Here is a 20,012-nt window from a genome sequence, read left to right as displayed (position 1 = left end):
CAACTTCTGTGCGATTGATGGTTACGTTACTACATCTGAGGGTGTGCAATGCATCCATCAATTCATTCGGGGACGTAATGTCGATACGTTCCAGACGATACCAGCTGGACTGGGTCAAGTAGCTTCGACTCCGCGAAAACGCGACCTTGTCACGTCGTACAAGTGCCATGGACGCAAGTCCGATTCTATGACAGCACTGGAAGGCCGTTTTTGTCGCACTTCTTTTGTCCAATTCCCTCGTATGCCTACCGGCCTCCCTTGCTGGACGCCGGTTGCCCTGCTTACCGGGGAGAACAAGGCGAAAGATCTCATGATGGATTCTATAAGTGTTGCCCTGTTGCTGTTTCGCCATCCATCGAGGTTATACTGGTACGACCTTTTGCACGACACTCGACAGGAATCCAGGCATTCATTCTTTGGTCATATGAGCTCTTTCGGACCTTTTCGATCCCAGAATACCCAATATTGAGCTGGTCTTTCAAAAGCCGTGAAGTATCTCGGGGATATCGAGAAACACAGAAATCGTCACCAGACCAGGAAGCATTGTCACCCTGATAGCATTGTTGCTGTGCCAGCCTGTACTTCCTCGTGCAGCCTCATGCTGAGTGAACCGCAAACATTGATGCAGATGATCTTGCGGTGATACTGGTTCATGGCTTGGATATCAAAGCCTGGAAAAGAAGACAGTTTTTTTCAAGGCGTTACGGGAATATAATCCAGGGCAACGGCGAGGTTGAGGACATGAATTAAAAGCATCGACATCAGCCAACATTGCAATATAACCTCGAGTCTTCGCAACCGCAACATTTGGCACTCTACTCTATATTTACCGTTCAACACCACTTTTGGAAACAAGGCTTATAGACTGGTTCTCGATACCGTAACAACATGCGCTTCTTCCAAGTTACACTTTTCACCCTCTTCACGGCACACGGTCTGGCCGCGCCAACCACACAAAAGCCAGACACCAGCTCCCTTGCCGAAGCGGACCCTCTCATCGAGGCAGGAAAGACACCGCCATTCAACCCATTATGGCACTACTGTCAGTTGGCCTGCCGCTGCGACGACTTGAAAGGAAAAGACAGAGACGGGTACGTGGGATCCTAATCACTTTGCAATTTCGTACTTTTCACAAAAGAGTGTTGCGATCGAGTCATTGCCAGTAGACTAATCATTGGCAGATTCTTCCAATGCATCACAAACCCCAACTGCGAGCAGTGTGCGAGAGTAGGGATGAAGAAGAACCCTCACCCAGCTTAAGCATTCTCAGCCTCACGGAAGTCTTGGTAGCTAGCTGAGTTTCGCTCAATGGAGGATATTTGGAAAGCTGAATTAGGATACCGCCCACTGGAGGTACGTGATGATGGCGAATAGTAGCACGGCCTACGATGATTGATGATGAGCGACGGACAGTGGGCTGGAAACCCATAGGCTTATAGTAATGAACAATAGATATCAACTACAGAATCTGGCAATAATGAGTCAACCCCTAGGTTATACGTTGATCTAACTGCGCCACTCGATTACAGCTTGGCTTTACATCGCACAATGGTACGCCAACTTTGATTGAGCCATTCCCTCATAGAGGTGTTCTGGCATTGTAGTAGTATACAGAGATTCGTACATATGCAGACCTACGTCGTCAAGTCTATATGCAAGTTGGGACGCCTCTTCGCCGCCCAAGCTTGCCTGATAATACAAATACAAATAGTTTTGGTAAGAAGAGAGAAGAAATGGGTCTTTGTGGAAAGCACAAGATGTGCTGATTAGCCAAGGGATTTTGGTCGTGCGTGGCAGCCCCCTCTTTACTGCTTCTTGCTGGCGTCGTCGCCCTTAACGAACCATCCGCTGAAGGAGCCCATCATGCTCTGCATGGCTTCCTGCTGGGCCTTCTCCTGCATGGCAGCTTCCTCCTTGAGCCACTTTTCACCGTTTTCGCGAATCTCCTTCTCGAGCATCTCGTAGTTGCGCTGGCCGCGCTCACGGGCGATATCCTGGAGCATCTTACCCTGGGCGAGAGCCTCGTGGGGGTTCTGTTCACCATCGGGGGAAACCATCAAGGCCATGTTAGAGGGCTTGAGGCCGAGCATGCCACCCAGCAAGCCCATGCCTGAAGGCGCCTTCTTCTTCTTGGCTTCCACCTGCTTGTTGAACTCGGCACGTGCAATCGCCTCGCGGCGAGCAAACTCGGTAGGAATGTGCTTGCCCTCGAATGACTTGAGGACCTTGCGAACATCGCCGTACTGCATGGTGTGGATGTACTCGAGAAAGGGAATCAGGCTGACAAGCTCCTTGTCCTTGGACTCGCCCTTCCACTTGGGAAGAACAATGGCGTTCTCTGGCTGGTTCTGGACGTGCTTGTCGCTGCTGTCGATAATGATCACCTTGGACAGGTCGCGATTGAGGTAAGACAGATCCTGCATCCGGATTAGAGGTAGTACAGAGAATGGTTGAGGGGCATTCTACGAACCTTGACGACTTCACCATCCTTGTACTTGGTCGCCTCGCGGTAGAGGGGCCACATGATGAAGCGGTAGGGGTCAAGTTTGCGAACAAGCGGCTCGCCAATGGCGAAAGGAACGCTGGTAAAGAGAACCAACTCGTAGTACTGGCTCAGGTAACGCAGGAAATAGTCAACGCCGGGGCGCTTGGCCACTCTCCAACCGTGCTCGCGCGTCCACTCGCTGTGAACGAGCATATCTTCCAAGCTGATACACAGGGTGTAGGGACGCTCAAAAGACGGATCGGGATCAGGGAGCAGCTTCTCAAAGGCAGGCTCCTGGTAGTAGTTCAAGAAGTCGCCGGTACGGGCGGTGACTCTGTTCCACCAAGCGCCGAACCCCCATCCGTTCGGTGCATCCTCGGCGTGCCGGAGCTCGTCTGCCTTGTCTTCCCAGTTGCGGCCAAGGTAGACGGCACCGGCAGCCCCGAAGCCGACGAAGGCGAGGAACATGCGGCTCGCAAACTGCTGTCTTTTCCTGTCTGTTGATGAGACGTATGCCGAGTCGGGAAGCTCTCCACGCCCGCGACCGCCGCCCTGGGCCACAGCCTCTTCTTCAGCGAGGGCAGCCAGCGCGGCCTTGTTTGTCGCACCAGACATCTCGTATGCTAGGGTGGAGGGGATTCCCTGGGTGAGGTCGGGTAGTGGGCCGGTAGGTGCGGCAGGCTCAGGAGCTTCGGTCTTATCGGCGGCATTCTCGGCGTCGGATTTGGGAGTTTGTGTTGAGGATGTCTTGGATGAAGCTTCGGCAGCCTCTTCGTACGCTGCTTTGTATTCGGGACTTGACGACGCCGAGGTCTCCTCTTGCGTCGATTCAGAAGACTTTTGCTGGTCAATCGGCTTATCTGAAGGGGAGCCTTTCGGCTTATTGTCCTGCGCAAAGCCCCTAGTCCATGATGAAGCTAGGAACTCGGGTCTCCTCGCAGCTGGTGTTGCGACAGAGCGGTAGAGCTGCGCTGCAGTGGGCTGCAGACGCGCGATGCGAGCTGCCCTTGACAGCATGGCGTTTCAAGGGCCAATGTGGACGTGGCTAGGTATTGATGGCTTCGAAGCTGGACCGTTGTCTTGATCTAAAAGTTGATAGATGATGGGGACGTACGTGTTGCGCCAGCTGACGGGAAAAGATGCTGGTGCAGGCGTGTGAGGTCGAGGTGGAGTGGGTTTGGCGATATTCCTGACGAAGGCACTAGAAATTTTCGACGAGGAAGCACACTGTCCGGACCACCTTGGAACTTTCTGACCAGGGGAACGAATGACAGCTCGTTGGGTGCACGGTGCCTTGAGAAGCTTGGGACCTGGAACTTCACTGTGAAGTGGCTGTTCTGCAGAACCTGGAAGGTGCCCCAGGGAGCTGGTGCCACTGTGGCCAGGGTGAGAAGGAAACTGCAAAAAAGCGTTGATCCACCAAGGTAACGACTGGGTGCCGAGTATTCTCCGACTATCTCCATCGGCGATAACTGTACGCTTAGGTAAGGCACTGCACGGATAAGGAACCTCGAATGAGGTCATTATCGATGTAGATGCTGTCCCACCTTTGGTTCTCCCCAGCAATGATTGGTTATAGTTCTCATCTGCTTAGTAACTCGGGTGCACGTCCTCTGGGAAGGGGCTCACGTGCGAACCTTGTCCGAATGGTGGACGCGCGACTGATGGATGGATGTCCTTCGTCCCCTCCGGCAGTGACCTTCATGCATGAGCTGCATCCACCACCGCCCACCGAGTGTCCGTCCATCCTGAGTGCTGCCCCCCCTCATAACTGCGCCATACCCCCAGTGCTTCCATCCGCAACTCTTTCCACTTCGCATTTCCCACTTGTTGCACCCCTCGAAGAATACCCTCGAACCTCACCTAACCTGGCCGAATCCCTCAGATACAGACACATCAACACAAGCCGTCCAAATCAACCTAGCACCGTCACAATTCCCTCTATCGTCACCATGGCCGTCGCGCGTGGTGAATTCTAGAGGGTGGTCCCCAAGTTCGCATCAACGATCACAATGGGACCACCCTCTGTGATTCACTACGCTCTGCGAGACTGTCTGTCGACCTGCAACAACCTCACCAATCAAACAAACTAAACACAAAGCTGTTGAAATCTCTGCACATAACCACTAGATACCATTCATTGAGGGAAAAATCGCCCCGCCACCCCGCCACTCCCGACGCTCCTACCCACCAACACTGTTGGCGCATTACCAAAGCCTCAACATCTTGAGTATACATTGAATACCTGGAAAGGATTCAACAATCCAAGATACCGTAGCATCACGGATATCAACCCGAGCCACTGTCCGCAACAATGGTTCGCCGCGGCAAGATATCGAGAGCCGCCGGCTCATCACTCGACCCGACACCGATTGCATCTACTCTTACCACACCACTAAGCTCCGCCTACCCGTCGACGTATGCCTCCGAAGTTGAAATAGATGCACTCGGAGACAGCATCGGCTCTCTCACTCTGAGCGAGAGAAGAGCAGCCAGGAGGAAGGCTAAGCCTTTTGCGTTCATGGCTTTGCCATCAGAACTTCGCCTCAAGATTTACGACTATTATTTTGAAGGAAGTGGTGGCGTCGTGGACCTCGACCCAGACAACTACAAGACCTACCACAAAAAGCTCGGAATCCAAAGAACTTGCCGCACTGTCTATCAGGAAGTCTCTCACTACTTCTACAGCAGCCGCCCGTTCCGCATTTTCCCAACACACCCGGGCAAGTACTTCAAAAGTAAGAAGCCGCTCTTGGCTCGTATGAAGCCAAGCTCAAGATCGTACATTACATCCTTGGAGCTTCGCCTTGGTCCCGGATGGAGTAAACCGCCGCGAGGATGGGTGGTGACGCCAGCTCTGGGCCTCCACGAGTGCGTCAACGTCCGTCGCTTGACGGTGCTGGTCGAATGCGATCCCAGCGACGGCATCTTTAACGGCTTTCGCCGGTCGGATGGCTTTTATGAAGGTTTCAGCCAGTCTCTCCTGACGGAAATATTCAACCAGATGCCCTGGATCGACACCGTCTATTTCGACGCCTGGCCTGGTGTGAAGAAGTCGGGGGGAATGATGCGGGCCCTTCTGGAGGTGACATCGGCGAACAACCGGAAGATCAGATGGGGCCCTGAGAGAGGATGGACTGATGGACCCGAAGACGACGAGGTTAAGCCGACCAATTCCTTGGTTTTGGTACCTCCGGCGTCCGAGTTCAGCACGTCTAATATGGGCGTCCTGGTCATGGCTTGAATGGTGACTATTGAAATTGAACGGCGTGGACTATCAACTTTCCTTTTACTTTGGGCAAGCTCGCGAACGATACTGAGCTCTTTTCTTACGGGACTGGGTGGCACGGACATGAAGGCGGGCATGGAATTTTCGGTTGAGCAATGTGCTGCTCCAGGCAACCGACACCATCATCCCTCCTGCAACGAGATTGTAATATTAGCATAACGAGGAATGAGAACGAATACACCGGTCACTAGCATTACCAAGGTTCAAACCTAGATGATCGATCCATGACCGCAGTGAGTGAGATTTGAATGTGCTTATCATCAAACGTGAATAACGACGAAGGATTTCGGGGCGCAGTAATTGCATGTTACTTCCCGCATCAAATCGCTCTTCAAAGGTCTACGCGAAGTCATGCAGTGTACCTCCAGCGCGAGAAGAAAATATGGCATTGACTCTGGCTACCCCGCGTTTTCAATTCCTACCAGTCACAGTCAGCCGTGCGATGTAAAGGTGGCAGCTGGCCGTTGGCGAATTTACTTGCAACGTCCATGCCGAGTCTGATGTTACTTCTTTAGTTTCGAAACTCCCTCCTCTCTGGTCTTCCCACCACCAAGATGGGAGAGCTTCCCCGCGATCTCGGGAGGGACAGTGCGGGCCATAGGAAGCCCAGGGTCCAAAGGGGTTCAGAGGCCCGAGCTCTGTACGTAGATGACCGGGGCCCGGACGCCGTCTCACCGACCGCCCGGCCCCACCATCCCACCTTTCCCAGCGTGGCCAAAGGCAGGCGGTGGATTGACGCTTTCCAAAATTTTGGGTTTGTCCCTCTGTCGCAGTCGCAATAGCCTCGCATCCCACCTTGTGCAACACTTTGTCAACAACTTTCTGCGCCCGCAACCCCTCCATTCGTCATTCTACCTACGATCACAGAGTTCAGAGCAAATATACATCCAGGAAAATTGCAGGTGGCTCAATCATGCCTCTAGATACCTCCACTTACTCCATGGCGCTCCTGCGCGTCGATGGCCGCCGCTGGAACGAGCTCCGACGCCTGCACGCCCAAATCCGTACCCAGGAAGCTGCCGATGGCTCGAGCTACCTCGAGATGGGCCACACAAAGGTCATGTGCGTTGTTACAGGACCTGCTGAACCCCAGCGTCGCGGGGGTGCCGGCGGCCAGTCCAAGGAAGCTGCCGTTACTGTCAACCTCGTCGTCGCCGGCTTCAGCTCTGTCGACCGTATGAAGCGAGGCCGCAACGACAAGTAAGTGCATCTAGTGTGTGCATGTGCGTATTGCCTCGGCTAATCGTTTAATCTTTGCAGGCGATCACAAGAACTCGAGGCTACCATTGCCAAAGCTGTCTCGGCGAACCTTCACACACATCTCTTCCCCCACAGCAGCATCACCATCTCTCTACACGTTTTGTCGCAGGACGGTTCCCTTTTGGCGGCTCTTCTGAACGCTTCGACACTAGCACTAATCGATGCTGGCATTCCCATGACCGACTACATTGCTGCTTGCACTGCCGGCTCGACCTCTACATACGCAGCCGCCGATGATGGTGCTGACCCTCTACTCGATCTCAACACCCAGGAAGAGCAGGAGCTGCCGTACATGACAGTGGGAACGCTGGGCCTCACGGACCGTGTTGCCGTAATGGTGTGTGAAAGCCGTGTCCAGGTCAGCCGGTTGGAGGGCATGCTTGCTGTTGGTGTAGATGGATGCAAACAGGTGCGACAGTTTATGGACCGCGTGGTCAAGGAGAAGGGCCGTCAAATGGTACAAGAAGGTACGGTAGAGAAAGGCACCGGGTTGGACTTGGAAATGGAATCATGAGTGGAAGCATGGAAGGCAGCATCAACCACAGAAGTGGCTCAGCGGTATTGGCAATGGTCAGATTTCTCCCATCACATTGACTAACTAATGTACACACGGTCCAAGCTAACCATTCATGCAGATTTCAGAGGACAAGCGGATGCTTACAACTCATCATGGGGCGCGGGGGCTTCAGATGGTGTCTCCTTAGGCGCGTCCGTCTCGGTTTCAGCAGTAGGATCCGTGGCTGCGGTAGAGGCGGTCGCACTGCTTTCCGAAGACTCGGGCTCGATCTCCTGAGCTACCAATCCATCAGGCAGCTGTTTCTTCGCTCCCTCGCCAAGACGAATAGCATCGATCCAGCTCTCGACGCTCGTCGCTTCGAAATCGCCCTCGTAGTGTCTCCACCAGTTCCGGCGTGCGTTGACGGCAATAATCTCAACCTCGCTAGCAAGGCCAAGACTCTTGAGGACAGTGGCCGCGGCCGGGTTTTCGTCGGGAACAGAGAAGAAGGGGAACAGCTTGCGCTTGGCCTGGCCGTGCTTATGGGCGATCTCTGACAGACTGGTAAGCGCCTTCTCGGCCTTTTCGTTCTCCTTGGAGGGCACGAAGGCCAGGACGCAGGTGTGGGACTTGGTGTTGAGGCATTCCGACAGGAGCCTTCCGGGCGTGTTGGCAATGGGCAATGGAGGAATGACGTTGAGGACAGGGGCGGCTTGCTCGGTTGACGGGGTCTCGGTGGCGGCTTCAGGCTCAGGGGTAGCCTCCTGCTCGGCGGCAGTGCTGGTGCTTGACTTTTCGGAGGCAGGCTTGCTCTTCTTCTCAGGCTTCTTCTCTGCCTTCTTGTCGGCCTTCTTCTTGTCGGCCTTGGGCGCGGGGTCGGGGTTGGGGGAAGCGACCTGGGAAATGAACGACACCAGCCCATCCTTCTTTAGTTCTCCATCGTAGACAATAGGTTCCTTGTCTCCACCGGGCAGTAGCACCAGGGCGGGGAAAGACTTGACTCCGAATTTCTCGACAGCCTTTGCCTCCTTGCTGCGGACCTGACCAATTGTGACAGCGTCGAGGAAGTCGATGGCGACACTGCGGAGCAGAGCGCTAGTGGTGCCCTTCTCAGTGAAGAGGATTGCCTTGGGCTTGTCACCCTCGAGGAAAGAGTCGAGGTCCTTGTCAGTAACGCGCTTGACGTGATTGGTGATCTTGTCGACGACAGCCTCAACAATACCGGTGGCAGTACGGGGCCCCTGGTAATCCTCGACAACGGGCTTGCCAGGCTTCTTGCCAGGCCTCACAATCTTGAGGGTGGGGAAGCCTTGCACGCCCATCTGACCGCAGAGAGGCTTGTTGGCATCCTCGTCGCAATCGACGGCAGCAACCTTGGCCAGACCATTCAGGTTTTTGGCAGCCTTTTCGTAGGCGGGCTTGAGGTTCTGGCAATGACCGCACCAGGGAGCATAGAACTCGACAATCTGGCAAGCTCAGGTAAGCATGTGAAAAAAAGTTGATTGATGTAAACAACACCATGAAAAATGTCTTACCGATGTGTAGTTGGATTTGGCAATCAAGCTGTCATAATTTTTGGCATCAACTTGGAGCACAGCAGAGCTCTTTGGATACATGCCAGCGTGGGCGCCGGGCAAAGCCGACAAAACGGCAGCGCCAGCTGCAAGGAGAGTGGGGTGATGCATCGTGGTGGATAAAGTTTAGCAGCAATGCACTTTATCTGTTGTAGGTGTGAAGTGTGGGGTGGGCAAGGTGAGTAGAAGTGCGCCGGACGGCAGCAAGTGATGTGACGCCAGAGACAATGGAGACGTGGATGGGCAAGGTAGAGAGAGAGGAGAAGAAGGCAAAGAGGAAGGGAGGAAAGGGAGCCGGGAGATAAGAGAAAAGGTGTGGGAATAAAAAGTCAGAGCAAGGAGCTGGGTTCAGCCATGTGAGTGAGCTCTGTCCCTGTCTGCATTTATGGAATTGGGAAAGCAAGCAAATGGAAGCATAAAAGTTTAGTTGGCTTCTTCGCAGCGTAAAGAGGCCAGCGTGGAACTGTGAGACGCGAACCCCTCACCTTTGGGCTTAATTCGGCCTGGGAATGGAACCATGGAAATTTCCAGTCAATTGAATCGGAGCATCTGGCCTGAGCACTAGCCACATACCCCACACTAGCTCTGCTGAGCTTGAGCCACAATTCGAGCACCACCAGCCACGAGCCGCAGTACCTAAGGTACCTTATGTACTTCCTTCTGTGGACGTACCTAAAAGTACCTCACAATCTGAGGTCGTCGTCCACCTGATGGATGCAGGTACGTACCCGGTGACCTTCCCACCCCGCTGTGATGTGCGCCGTGTGGGGAAAGTTGACGGTGGTGTTGCCGCTGATACTGCCACCTGCGGTAAGGCTTCCAAGATACGAAATACATGTCTCCTACCTCTTGGCGCAGCACCACTCGTCGCAAGTCCGCTACATCTTTGCGCCCGTGAGCTGTCACTGAGCAAAAGGGTTTTTCCCCTTGCTCTCGTCCGGACCCCGATACTGATCAAAAGCGTCCTTTCCCGATACTGTCCATCGCGCCCTTCGAACCCTCCTCCTTCTGCTTGTTGCAGCCGCCGCCGCCGCAGCCATGGCCGAGCCGATCCCCGACAGCCTGCGACAGGCAGACATCACGAGATTCATCAATCGCGCAAATCAGCTGCGGCAGCACAAACCTGTGGTGACTTACTGGTGTATGTCCGGGCATCTCCATTACTACTGCATGGCCGGAGGATGCTCTAGATACTGACCAGACACACACACAGGCGAATACTGGGTGGTCAACCAAATCCTGGCCAAGGGTTTGCACAACGTCGACGATGAGAGTCTCTCATACACGACAAACCTTATGGATAGGCTTGAACAGGTTAGCAAGACGATGATGTTGTTATCGTTGCTGCTGTGCGTCAGCGACTAATAGTTGCCGTGCCAGACCAAAACTGAGAACGCTCAAGAAGAAGCCATCACCGACGACACAGTTGGGCAAGCATATGTCGAGCAATTCGCACAAGATACTCTCGACAGGGCAGAGAAGGTTATGCGCGCGAATCGCGTCACCAGGTGCGCCCTTTTCACTACGATAGCACCACCTTCCTTGCCTCCTAACGTGCTTCGAACCTAGGCAAACCGCCGATACCTTCGATGCCGCTGCAACCTTCCTCCTCCTGGGCAATATTTGGGGCCCTGTAGACGAAGAAACGCTCAAGAAGGTCAAATATGCAAAGTGGAACGCTGCTCGGATACTCAAGGCTTTGAAGGAGGGCAAGGACCCCAACGAGTCCAACCCCAAACAGGAAGAGCCCGCGGCCGAAGATGTTCTTCCTGCGCTGGATCCCAACGACCCAGATGTCCAAGGATTAACGTCCCCAAAGCCTGCGTCTGTAGAGGACGACCCGGAGACCGAGTTTTACAAAAAGGCACCGGCACCGGCAGAGTCCGCGCCGACAACCGAGCCCAGCGAGCCTGAGCCTGCCCAGTCCAGCGTGCTCGATCTCCCATCAGTGCCTTCGGCAAACGACCTCAACCCGCCGGCACCACAGACTCAGGGCTACTTTGACCCTCCCGAACAGTTCCCGCCATCTCCCTTGAGCCAATCCGGCGTAAATGACTCTTCCGTCAAGGCAAACGAGCCGTCAGCCCCTTCTCCTTATGCCGCATCCTCGACCGGCCCATCATTCAGCCCGGCCAACACTGCGTCGCCGTGGCAGCCGCCTCAGATACCCCCTTCCAGTGTTACCAAGTCGCCTCCACCTCCGGCGCCTCAGCAGTTCAAGCCACCGCCGATGGTACCTCAGCCCAGAGCACCAGTGGCTGCCGGTTCACACAACTCGTGGGCACCAAGCAGTGCACCTTCGGATGATATGGATTTGCCAAAGGCGCAGAAGCACGCCAAGTGGGCTATTTCTGCGCTCAACTTTGAAGATGTGCCGACGGCAGTAAAGGAGCTGCGCAATGCACTAGCTGCCTTGGGGGCTCAGTAGAATCCCTAGCGGCGCCATCAGTTTAACTTTAGATTTTTGGGATATTGAAAGAGCGTCCAAGATCGTCCAAGATCGCATATTGAGTGGTTGCCTCGAGGGAGTGAGGCCAAGGCGTTGAACATGGAAATTCTATATCATTGACTAGCACTACATGCGCAAGCCTTTGTCTAATTACATGCTTCTCATGCAGCTCCTCCATTTACCCGAATAATCTGCCCCGTCACCCAGGATGATTCCTTTCCTGACAAGAAAACTGCCACAGAGGCGATTTCCTCTGGTGTGCCAATTCTGTTGTAGGGGCTGCTGGCAGTGATGTTCTTGAGCATCTCCTCCGTCTTGCCCTTGTAGAACAAGTCGGTCCCGGTGGGACCAGGCGCGATAGCATTGACGTTGATGCCCTTCTTGGCGAGGTCCTTGGCCATGTATTTGGTCATCTGCTCAATACTGCCCTTTGTCGATGCATAGAGCAGGTACGGCGGGGGAAGGCTACTTGAAGCGAGGACGGTCGTTGAGAGGAAAATGATACGGCCGCCTTCAGACATGTGGGGGAGAGCTTTCTTTTCAGAAAAGGTAAGTTTTATAGAACACAAGGGCACGCCGGAATGGATTGGATCGCATACCTGTACCAAGAAGTAGGGTCCCTTGACGTTGGTGTTGAACATTTGATCAAAGTCCTCTTCTGTAGTATTCTCGACAGTGCGCATGTGCATGATGGCAGCGTTGGGGATCAGCACATCGATTTTGCCAAACTTGTCGATGGTGACATCCACGAGCTTCTGCAACTCGGCCATCTTGGAGCCGTCGGCGCGCACGGCGATAGCGCGGTCGCTGCCAATGGCCTTGACAACTTCGTTGGCGGCGGTTGAGTCGCTGCTATAGTTGACAACAATCCTGGCACCCTGCGCGGCAGCATCAAGAGCGATGGCCTTGCCGATGCCTTTGGAACCTCCGGTGATGAGGATGACCTTATCTTGGAGAGACATTCTGGGTCTAATTATATTTCTAGGCCTGCTTGTACGTGAAGCTCTGTTGATACGTTGAGTGATTGGATTGTGTGATGTGACTGAAGTATTGCTTTTATTAAAGTAATGTTCCGTTATTGTTTGTTTCGAAGGACAAAGTACAGGATGTGGGCAGCTTTGGTCATTTATATACCCGAGGCAAGCTTCAGCTATTGCAACAAAAGATCCATCAACTCCATCAATGACCACATTCATGGAGTTTCGGGGACTCTGACTTGCACCCCCAGGAGGCGTGGCTTCAGAGCTAAGCCTTCAAGACTTCGCTGCTCGAGCTCAGCATACAAGTAGCCTTTTGCGCGCGAAGGCCGAAATTGTGGGGAGGCTCCGGAAGGGTACATCAGATCGAGCTCTGCTATCTCCGCAACTGTGCAGTATTCTCCATCATTTTGTTGCTCTCGGACGGCCATCAAAAGTTCTTTGTTTGGCGCGAAGCGCGAGAAAGGTACTTCAGTGCTCAGCTTGTGGATAGCTTACCGGCTGCATCGGAGCTCTCAGGAGAGTCACGCCTGCTACACATCTCTCATCGGTACACGTGCTAAGGAAAGCTTGACGACTTAGCTTTGGCACGGTTCCGAATCCTTGTTTGCCCCGGTAAGGCTGAGGCAATTGAACTCCGCGACGAACATACTGTGCAAGGTACCTTTACGCCCAGTATGCTGCCGTGGCTACCTAAAGGTACGAACGAGAAACGGAGGACTTGCGTGTCCGTATCTGTCGGCTTTGGAGAAAAAGGCCCCTGCAAAACCGACAAGGAATAACATTTCATTGGCTGACGGAGTTACGCGGAACGTAAGCCTGCGTTCGGCGCGCCGATTGCCGATGGCTCCCTTGAGATCTCTCCCAAGCCGCAGTTGATTCTCCAGCCACAAGTTGATGAATTTGCTCTTGCCACGAGGGCCAAGTAGAGACATTCCCGAGAAGCAAATCGTGCATGGGTTCCATGGCCTCCGCGGAATTTGTGACGTTGTCATGGCCGTACATATCTTGGCAGCAACGGGCGGCCGATTAACTCTATCTGATCCTACACAGTAGGGGTAGAATGGCTCTACCATATGTAGAAGATATTCTTTGCACAACCAGCTCTATCCTGGAGCTATGAGAGGGGCTCACATCCATGAGGGTTGAATTGAGTCTTGTTGATGTCATCGTAGCCATGGTAGCAGCGCCACCACACTTTAACCCCTCTTCTAAATCCGTCCTAGTCTTACCGACAACCCAAGCTTCTCTGGAAGCATCCTATGAGACATGCGAAGCCTACAGGAGATGACTGCAGCCAGGAGTTCTTATCAGCGGTGCAGACGTCTGGGTACTGGGTCTCTGGAGCTATCTTGTTTATTAGTAAACAAATGAGGGGCTTGAAAGTCTGGACTTGACTTGCCCAACCCTCTCGGAAAGCGTGGATTCCAGCATTGCACCAGTCAAGTCGACGTGTGTGATACACAGACTGACTTCTTACCCTTAGTCCTGCGTGCATATAAGTAGTGGCCATCGCACCGCCCCAAGTTGAGGTCTACGCAAGGGCAACCTCTCTCTTTCACAGCACATCTTTTCTCTCTGTTTCAAACCCTGACACTCAACTTCCAAGACTGCAAGATCACGATTCACAATGTCGGGACTTCCAAAGACTTTCAAGGCGGCCGTTATCGAGTCCAAGAGCGCGCCCCTCAAGATTGTCGACCAGGAACTGAAACAACCAGGTCCCGGCCTCGTCCTAGTCAAAGTTCTAGCATGCGGGGTATGCCACTCCGATGTAGGCATGGCAGAAGGAGGTTTCGGAGACGTTTTCCCACGGATCCCAGGCCATGAGATCATTGGCGACGTGGTGGCAGTGGGCGAAGGCGTGAGCCGGTTCACAGGCGGAGAGCGTGTTGGAGGTGCTTGGCACGGAGGTATGTCTGTTCCAGAGTTCTCATGCATTTGTACGTCAAGAGCTCTTTTTAATGGTGAAATGCAGGGCATGACGGAACGTGTCGACAGTGCCAAAAGGGGTTCTTCCAAGCCTGTGATAACGAGACCATCAATGGCGTGTTCCGGGATGGTGGGTACGCCGAGTACGTGCTGCTCCGTGCCGAGTCGGCAGTCCGGGTGCCAAAGGACGTTGATCCTGCGGAAGCAGCACCACTTCTTTGCGCCGGTGTTACCGTTTTCAACAGCATTCGCAAGATGCAAATCGAGCAAGGCAATCTCGTTGCCATCCAGGGTCTCGGCGGCTTGGGTCATCTTGGCGTGCAGTACGCCAGTCGCATGGGTTATAAAGTCGTGGTCCTGAGTTCCGGGTCCACCAAGAAGGACTTTGCGATGAAGTTGGGTGCGCATGAGTACATCGACTCGAGCGCAACAGACCCCGTCAAGGAGCTCAAGAAGCTTGGAGGTGCTGCTTTGATCCTTGCGACAGCACCCAACCCCAAGATCATCTCGCCGCTTACCGGTGGTTTGCAGCCAGGCGGCAAGCTGTGCGTTTTGGCGCCTGTCGGAGGATTGGAGGTCGACACGATTGACCTCATCGTTGGAGGCAAGTCGGTTTGTGGATGGCCCAGTGGACATCAGATGGACTCGGAGGAGGCCATTGACTTTGCAGCAACACACGGCATTAAGTGCATGGTTGAGAGATTCTCACTGGACGACGCGAAGAAGGCTTCGGAACACATGATTTCTAATAAGGTGCGCTTCCGGAGTGTGCTGGTTATGGGCTGAACATCTCGAATGAGGGTCGTGCTGGTGAGCAATGCGATTGGAGACTTGAAGTGGCGTTGAGGAAATGATGTTGATGATGTCGGTGGGAATGATGATGTGAAAAATGAGAACGGAGTATGAGCAAACACCCAGAGGTGTCGCCTACTAGGTATATGAAATTGCTTAGTTCCAGAGCAGCAGTGAGGGTGTGACTGAAAGCGAGAGTGAGAGTGAGACTGAGAGTGTGACGAAATGTGAGAATGAATGAGTTGGGTGAGTCCAGGGAAGTCTGGCTTAGGTAACACCCATCGGTGACAAGAGAACGGTTAGGTACCTTACGAATAGTTCGTTCCAGAACACTGACAGCCAAATCCTCGGCGAGTCGACTCCACAGGGCCACAGAGCGTTGAACCTTCTGGTTGGACCCCTGAAACCACCACGCGCGGCGGTGCCGGTATCTCCCAGGTTCCGCGTCCTCGGCTTCTGCGCGGTCAGGGCCCCTCCATCCTTGCTCCCCGTCCCTTCCGCGTCAGTGTCACGCACGCAGATTTCTTGACGTCGGCTCTCCATGCCCACACTCTTTCTCGATATCATCATCTGCATTCCCCACTAGAGTCTAGCCTGGCGATACCCTCGCGGGCCTTGAACCATTCATATTACACCATGGTGGGGAAAGGGGACTACAACGACGTATTCTGGATCACAGCCGTCTCGCTCCCGCTTCCCCCGTGGCCGAATTCAGTGGCCCTGTCTAAAGCGATTCTTCTTCATCCTGGCAATGCAAAGAGATTTGACAGATTTGCCGAGTTGAAGACCTTGTCCGATCGTCAAGGGCGCATACACCTTAACCTCGTTATTCTTTTCCGGCTTCTGTTACGATGTCAACATCTGGCCTTCGATCGCATCCGCTTTTGGGACTTCATACGCGATCACTGGGGTGTGTCTAATGCCAGCTCTCGAATGGTCGAGGACCTCGCAGAAATTTACTCGGATCGTCGCCGCGTATACCTGGAAACCCCCAAGATCCACAAGAAGCGCCATAACTTCCTGAGTAATCTCATCGACGCGTGGAATTCCCGGGATCCTGACCCGCCAGTCGGTGCCCAGCCGACAACCCAGGAGCTTCAAGAAGAGTGGAAGTACGTTGAGGAGTCATGGTCAGAGCTGATGAAGCATGACCGGATGTCTATCATCGATCCAGATAATCCTCCCACGTATGGGGCGTTCCCCATCAAGAAGGGCACACCTTCGAGCTTTCAAATAAGAGGCGGAAGCATACGCAGCATCGGCAAGGATCTGGCTTCGCGCATATCAGTACCATCGGGCCAGCGTCAACGTAGGGACTCTTCCACCAGTGCCCACTTCCAGATGATACCTTCTGGCAAGAGCCTCCCAAGCATCTCGACGACAACACCGGATAGGCAACGCAGAGCTTCTTTCGGCTACGATAACATCAGGCAGTCGTCTACTCAGGGTGCTTCAGAAAGCGCTATCGATGACCTCATCCAAAGCCAAGGGCGGAAAAGGAAACCTAGCCCTGATGCACCCGACTCCTTGAAAAGGCAATGCCTCCCGGAATCGCCGTCATGCTCCCCGCGACTGAACTGGCAGCTCACCCCTTGTCACGAGGAGCCCTCTAGCCAAGTAATGAGCAGCCAAGACCATCGACGAACACCCACTCACCATGGGGCAGCAGGCTCGATGCTTGATGCAAGTCAGGATTTGGCTGAAGAACAACACAAGACATATGACTCGGATTTGAACGACCTAGCCACCATCGGACACCAGAAACAGTCGCAGTATGACGATGAGCTACTCCGACTGCTCGAGACCAGAGTTGGACAAAACGACGAGACCATGCAGCTCTTGAAACAACAAGCAAGCCTCGTTATGGAATCTGAGGAGCTTTCAAGAGATATCCGAAAAGCACACGACCAGCTCAACCTGCTCACTGCTTCAAAGTGCCAAGATGCCCTACAAAAGTTGGATATGCTCAGTAGCCAGATAAACAGCCTTGTTGCGGAGATTATGACATGTCGCAAATCGAGCCAAAAGATTCAACAACGGCAGCAAGACCAGCATGGCCTTATCGAAAGCTTCGAAGGCGATTTGAAGACGTTGAGCCGAGAGATGAAGGAAGTCAAACACGGTCTTCTTTCCAACACAGAGTCGTCTCAAGCTTCCGAGACAAGCAAAAAAACCGTCAGAATAGGATCAGAAGATCGAAAAGGGGTAGATACTCAACAGAGCATCCGGACCGAGACAAGGCTAGCCGCATTGGAAGAACGGATGGGCGCGCGAGCTGACCCAACCCTGCCGCGTCCAGAGGGCTTTGAAGACCGCCTTGAGAGGATAGAAAGAGCCATCGCCGACCAAGTACCGAATGCTGATTACATGCCTCGAATTTTGAAGATGGAGGAAGCTATCGCTATCAGCACAACCTTGATCAATAACTGCAGAACACTCGTTGATGTTAGCAAAACCTCCTTAGATCAGCACCTGGGCACTCTTAACAATCGCATCGCAATGGTGGAGACACGCCTCACGAACCACGTTGCCGAACAGGCGGAAGCAAAGAAAGAACAGGCCAAGAGAATGGATCGGATCGAGGCCGAGCTTCAACGCCAAAAGGAGACAACATCGACACAGCAGCAGCCTCATCCCGGCCGTCAGCCCGCAATCGAAAGTAACGATTTTCAGGCCCAGTTGAATGCGCTCAAGAACTCATTGGCTGTTCTGGCGCGAGGTCAGAGCATGGGAAATGCTGATAGAACCTCGACAACACCATTGACGCCAGTGACACCTTTATCGCAGGTCAACCAGAGCTCTCTGAACCGCCTTCTGAGGCCAGTACAGAATGGAGTGCCAGCTGGCCCGACGAGGCCCCAACACAATGCCGTATCCATGAAGGACGAGACTTGATATCAACACTGCACACTAGCGACCAAGTTTCAAAACTCTTGAGAGTGATTCTCGCCATTGAAGGGATCGGATGTAGCATGCCATGTCCCCGTCGACTAGAACAAGGATGTAGTTGCGGTCCTGAGACCCAAAGACGAACCACTTCAAGAAATAGAGCGTTAGGGAAGTATATTTAGAGAATCATTTGGACGAATCAACTACTCTCGAACGTCCTAGGAGCAATTTGTGTCCAGTCTAACGAGAACGAGGAAAACAATGACGCTTGCGTTGTTCGTGGTTCTGAGGCGACATTGCGAGGCGGCCCTGAGTGTACTCCAGCTGGTGTGCTTGACACTCATTTCAGCACTGCATAGCAATGCTGTTGGTGTGGACGGCAATGATTTGCAGTGGCAACCAAATCAACTTGTTATTTCGGATCGACAATCTGCCAAAATTTCAAGGATTGGCGTATCGCTGTAGCCAGAGTGATTGGTTTGTAGTACAAGTGATGCTTATAGCCAGCCTCACCGTGCAACACCAAGTACAGTATTGCTGTCGGATGACAATATGCGTATTGCGACAACTTGCGAGACGGCTTGCGTTGCTGGGAAAAGAGAACTGCGAGTCTTCTTGCGTCGAAGTTTCCCTTGCAAAACCAAATGTCTCTCTACTTGGCATGATCACACAGGCTCCCTATGGTTGTCGTAATCGTGGCTGCAGAAGCCGTGGTTGGTCTGGAGCCTAGACGAATGAACAACACAAGGATATTCGCTCATTGTGGCGCGGGCAATCTTGGGGGAAGACCTTAAAGATTATATGTAGCTCTATTAGCAGAATTCAAGTAACCTGAGGGTCGATTTGTTAAATCACTTTTTCCTGTGCCTTGTTGCTGCGGTCCCCGGTGTAGTTCGTGTGCCTGCATCTTGGCTACTTGCCCTCAATGTTCCCGACTGAGTGGCTTGTCGAGATTGAGACAATGAGCTTCCAGCTATGTTCAGGAGAACATAAAATCATGGCTTGCTGCTGAGTTAAGATCGCAAGTGCATACCAACCATGTGCCTGGGTATATGGAGAGTGGTTCATCTGATGCATCTCCTGTCAAGTAGGTAAGACATCAGATTGGTCTGATGGACCTGAAATTTGCATGATGGCAATTGGATCGCGTTTGCAGGATTTCTTCATATACATGTTGCTCAATTAAGTTTTATATATACCATCTCCCAATTCCCATTCGTGAGGCGTTGAATATTAGATTCATCGTTTACAGTAAGCATGTGTACAACGTTTACAATCGATCTTCCCGCAAAGAGAAGGTTTGAACAACGACTATGTTGTCGCGGTCACTCCCCACCGACTCTTTTGAGGCTTCGAAAGTTAGTTCAGTCTCGCTCTCATTATCCCGCCTCCCTGTCGACTCCCAGCCGCGAGCGCGCTTACTTGAAGACATCTTCTGCTGCTGGTTTCGTTCTTGTTCGCTGCCGCTGCCCATCTCATGACTCTCGCTTTCATCCTTGGACATGAAGGTGGTAAGACTGAAAGGGCCGCGTCGTTGGCCCCGGCTTGAGCTACTGTTGCTGACGTTCTTGATGTTGCCACCCATAGCAGACGGGGCGCCGCGTTCGGAATCGTGGAGTTGCGAGGGTCCCATGGATGTAAAGCCGAGTCGGTATCCTACGAGTCTGAAGAGTGGGCGGAGCGTTGCAAGGCTACCTGCGGTGATCGCCAGACCCTGTTCAGTGGTGGACCAGATTGCAATTAACAAGATTGTGGTGGGAAGTATCACGGAAAGACTTTCCTTGCAAACCGCGTCAAATGATTCACATTTCATCACTGTTATGCCCAACAAATTTCGAGGTCTATCCTCTATCGCCGCCCGACCTCAAG

At 53.2% G+C, this 20,012-nt stretch overlaps 10 protein-coding genes across 10 annotated transcripts; 6 read left to right on the top strand and 4 right to left on the bottom strand.

Annotated features, from left to right (window-relative positions):
• Positions 1-888: 888 nt before the first annotated feature.
• Positions 889-1,260, top strand: CABS01_15930 (uncharacterized protein; the record flags this gene model as incomplete). Its single annotated transcript, XM_060549263.1, has 2 exons — positions 889-1,091; positions 1,182-1,260. 2 exons carry the CDS (start codon positions 889-891, stop codon positions 1,258-1,260), a joined length of 282 nt encoding a protein of 93 aa, XP_060390797.1.
• Positions 1,261-1,805: 545 nt separating this feature from the next.
• CABS01_15929 (NLI interacting factor-like phosphatase) lies at positions 1,806-3,502 on the bottom strand (the record flags this gene model as incomplete). Its single annotated transcript, XM_060549262.1, has 2 exons — positions 1,806-2,417; positions 2,471-3,502. The coding sequence occupies 2 exons, from the start codon at positions 3,500-3,502 to the stop codon at positions 1,806-1,808; spliced, it is 1,644 nt and encodes a 547-aa protein (XP_060390796.1).
• Positions 3,503-4,799: 1,297 nt separating this feature from the next.
• On the top strand, positions 4,800-5,729 carry CABS01_15928 (uncharacterized protein; the record flags this gene model as incomplete). The annotated part of the gene is made up of 1 exon (XM_060549261.1): positions 4,800-5,729. The coding sequence occupies one exon, from the start codon at positions 4,800-4,802 to the stop codon at positions 5,727-5,729; it is 930 nt and encodes a 309-aa protein (XP_060390795.1).
• Positions 5,730-6,687: 958 nt separating this feature from the next.
• Positions 6,688-7,548, top strand: CABS01_15927 (3' exoribonuclease; the record flags this gene model as incomplete). The annotated part of the gene is made up of 2 exons (XM_060549260.1): positions 6,688-6,974; positions 7,035-7,548. The coding sequence occupies 2 exons, from the start codon at positions 6,688-6,690 to the stop codon at positions 7,546-7,548; spliced, it is 801 nt and encodes a 266-aa protein (XP_060390794.1).
• Positions 7,549-7,691: 143 nt separating this feature from the next.
• Positions 7,692-9,215, bottom strand: CABS01_15926 (uncharacterized protein; the record flags this gene model as incomplete). The annotated part of the gene is made up of 2 exons (XM_060549259.1): positions 7,692-8,996; positions 9,066-9,215. 2 exons carry the CDS (start codon positions 9,213-9,215, stop codon positions 7,692-7,694), a joined length of 1,455 nt encoding a protein of 484 aa, XP_060390793.1.
• Positions 9,216-10,142: 927 nt separating this feature from the next.
• Positions 10,143-11,532, top strand: CABS01_15925 (uncharacterized protein; the record flags this gene model as incomplete). Its single annotated transcript, XM_060549258.1, has 4 exons — positions 10,143-10,245; positions 10,318-10,418; positions 10,485-10,612; positions 10,674-11,532. The coding sequence occupies 4 exons, from the start codon at positions 10,143-10,145 to the stop codon at positions 11,530-11,532; spliced, it is 1,191 nt and encodes a 396-aa protein (XP_060390792.1).
• Positions 11,533-11,714: 182 nt separating this feature from the next.
• CABS01_15924 (short-chain dehydrogenase) lies at positions 11,715-12,515 on the bottom strand (the record flags this gene model as incomplete). Its single annotated transcript, XM_060549257.1, has 2 exons — positions 11,715-12,089; positions 12,153-12,515. The coding sequence occupies 2 exons, from the start codon at positions 12,513-12,515 to the stop codon at positions 11,715-11,717; spliced, it is 738 nt and encodes a 245-aa protein (XP_060390791.1).
• Positions 12,516-14,160: 1,645 nt separating this feature from the next.
• CABS01_15923 (alcohol dehydrogenase GroES-like domain-containing protein) lies at positions 14,161-15,248 on the top strand (the record flags this gene model as incomplete). The annotated part of the gene is made up of 2 exons (XM_060549256.1): positions 14,161-14,443; positions 14,509-15,248. The coding sequence occupies 2 exons, from the start codon at positions 14,161-14,163 to the stop codon at positions 15,246-15,248; spliced, it is 1,023 nt and encodes a 340-aa protein (XP_060390790.1).
• Positions 15,249-15,890: 642 nt separating this feature from the next.
• On the top strand, positions 15,891-18,149 carry CABS01_15922 (uncharacterized protein; the record flags this gene model as incomplete). The annotated part of the gene is made up of 1 exon (XM_060549255.1): positions 15,891-18,149. One exon carries the CDS (start codon positions 15,891-15,893, stop codon positions 18,147-18,149), a length of 2,259 nt encoding a protein of 752 aa, XP_060390789.1.
• A 1,264-nt stretch (positions 18,150-19,413) lies between these two features.
• On the bottom strand, positions 19,414-19,776 carry CABS01_15921 (uncharacterized protein; the record flags this gene model as incomplete). The annotated part of the gene is made up of 1 exon (XM_060549254.1): positions 19,414-19,776. The coding sequence occupies one exon, from the start codon at positions 19,774-19,776 to the stop codon at positions 19,414-19,416; it is 363 nt and encodes a 120-aa protein (XP_060390788.1).
• Between the last annotated feature and the right edge of the window lie 236 nt (positions 19,777-20,012).

The sequence above is a fragment of the Colletotrichum abscissum genome (assembly GCF_030869225.1).
Source record: "Colletotrichum abscissum strain IMI 504890 chromosome Unknown Scaffold_77.1, whole genome shotgun sequence".
Taxonomy (NCBI): Eukaryota; Fungi; Ascomycota; class Sordariomycetes; order Glomerellales; family Glomerellaceae; genus Colletotrichum; species Colletotrichum abscissum.
Note: the sequence above shows the minus strand (reverse complement) of the source record. Positions and strands in the feature narration are given on the sequence as shown.